This window comes from Propithecus coquereli, unplaced genomic scaffold (genome assembly GCF_000956105.1).
Source record: "Propithecus coquereli isolate 6110/MARCELLA unplaced genomic scaffold, Pcoq_1.0 Scaffold540, whole genome shotgun sequence".
Lineage (NCBI taxonomy): Eukaryota > Metazoa > Chordata > Mammalia > Primates > Indriidae > Propithecus > Propithecus coquereli.
The window spans coordinates 37,310-38,363 of NW_012151286.1; the positions used below are offsets into that span (position 1 = coordinate 37,310).

General features: G+C 55.1%; 1 protein-coding gene across 1 annotated transcript in view; it reads right to left on the bottom strand.

Moving 5' to 3' along the window:
- LOC105820846 (carboxylesterase 1E-like) overlaps positions 1-909 on the bottom strand; it is a gene marked incomplete at its 3' end in the record, with an annotated part of 35,897 nt that extends 34,988 nt beyond the window's left edge. Inside the window, exons 1-2 of the mRNA XM_012657419.1 lie at positions 870-909; positions 210-414 (exon numbers count right to left, since the gene is read on the bottom strand). Of these exons, the coding sequence (XP_012512873.1) occupies positions 210-414; positions 870-909 (245 nt within the window). The remainder of the gene's footprint in view (positions 1-209; positions 415-869) is intronic.
- Between the last annotated feature and the right edge of the window lie 145 nt (positions 910-1,054).

Genomic DNA, 1,054 nt, shown 5'->3' on the forward strand with positions numbered 1-1,054 from the left:
GGCACACAATAGGTGTTCAATAAATATGTGTTGAATAAAGGGCTCTAGAAAATTATGAGAGTTCTGGAATGTTCTTAAGGTTCTACAGTGTTCTTAAGGATTCCAGAACAAAGTACAAGCTAAGCAGGGGGTTGCCGGGACTCCGTCCTGCATCACTTTGAGGCAAACATCCCCACTGAAAGGTGCCAAAGCCAACCCCACGGGCTTACATGTGCGGGTAGGAGGTGGTGTTCTTCACAGAGCTCCACGGCTCTGCAGGCTGCGGCGGAGCAAACCTCAGGGATCCGAGGGGAGGCTTGGCAAAGGGGACTCCCAGGAACTCGGCCACAGGCTGTGCGATTCCTTCCAGGTGGACATACTTCCCCAGGACCTTGCCATGCACGGTGTCCACCACAGGAGGCGAGGACGGGTGACCTGCTGGACATCGAGAGGAAATGAGGACACATCGGAGGTGCAAGGCTCGACCTGGATTCCAGGTGAGTTTTGCCACTTTCTAGGCGTGTGACCTTGAATAAGACACCTAAGCCCTCCAGGCCTCAGTTTCTCCTTATGTGAAAAATGGGTGAGGGTGACTGTCCTTCCTAACTCACAGAGGGTTTTAAGGAGCAAATTGGAACAGGAGGTGGAAAAGCACCCGGTCAGAAATAAATGCAAGAAGGAGAGCTGCTGAGAAAACAAGTCACTTGGTCTCCCTCTGAGCAGCCTCTGGAACATTCATCTGTTACATCCTGCACTGAGCCGCATGCAGGGTGACGGGGTGAACAGGAGGTGGCCCCTATTCCCAGGACCACTGAACCTCGCAAGGAGAAGGAGCCACATACACAGTCGACCCTAAATCCGGGAAGACGGTGGTGTCCTGGGAGAGGTACCAGGGAGGTGCTTCAGGCGGCAGAAGAGGGGTGAGGCCATCTGGCTGGTGGCGCATGGAGGGGCTGGGACCTGCAGCAGGAGGACTGAACGAGGGGAGATGAAAGCAGGGAGTGGTGTGAAGCAGACAGGAGAGAATGTGCCGAGGCTCGGAGAGAGCAAAATGCAGAGCCTGCCCGGGCAGGGC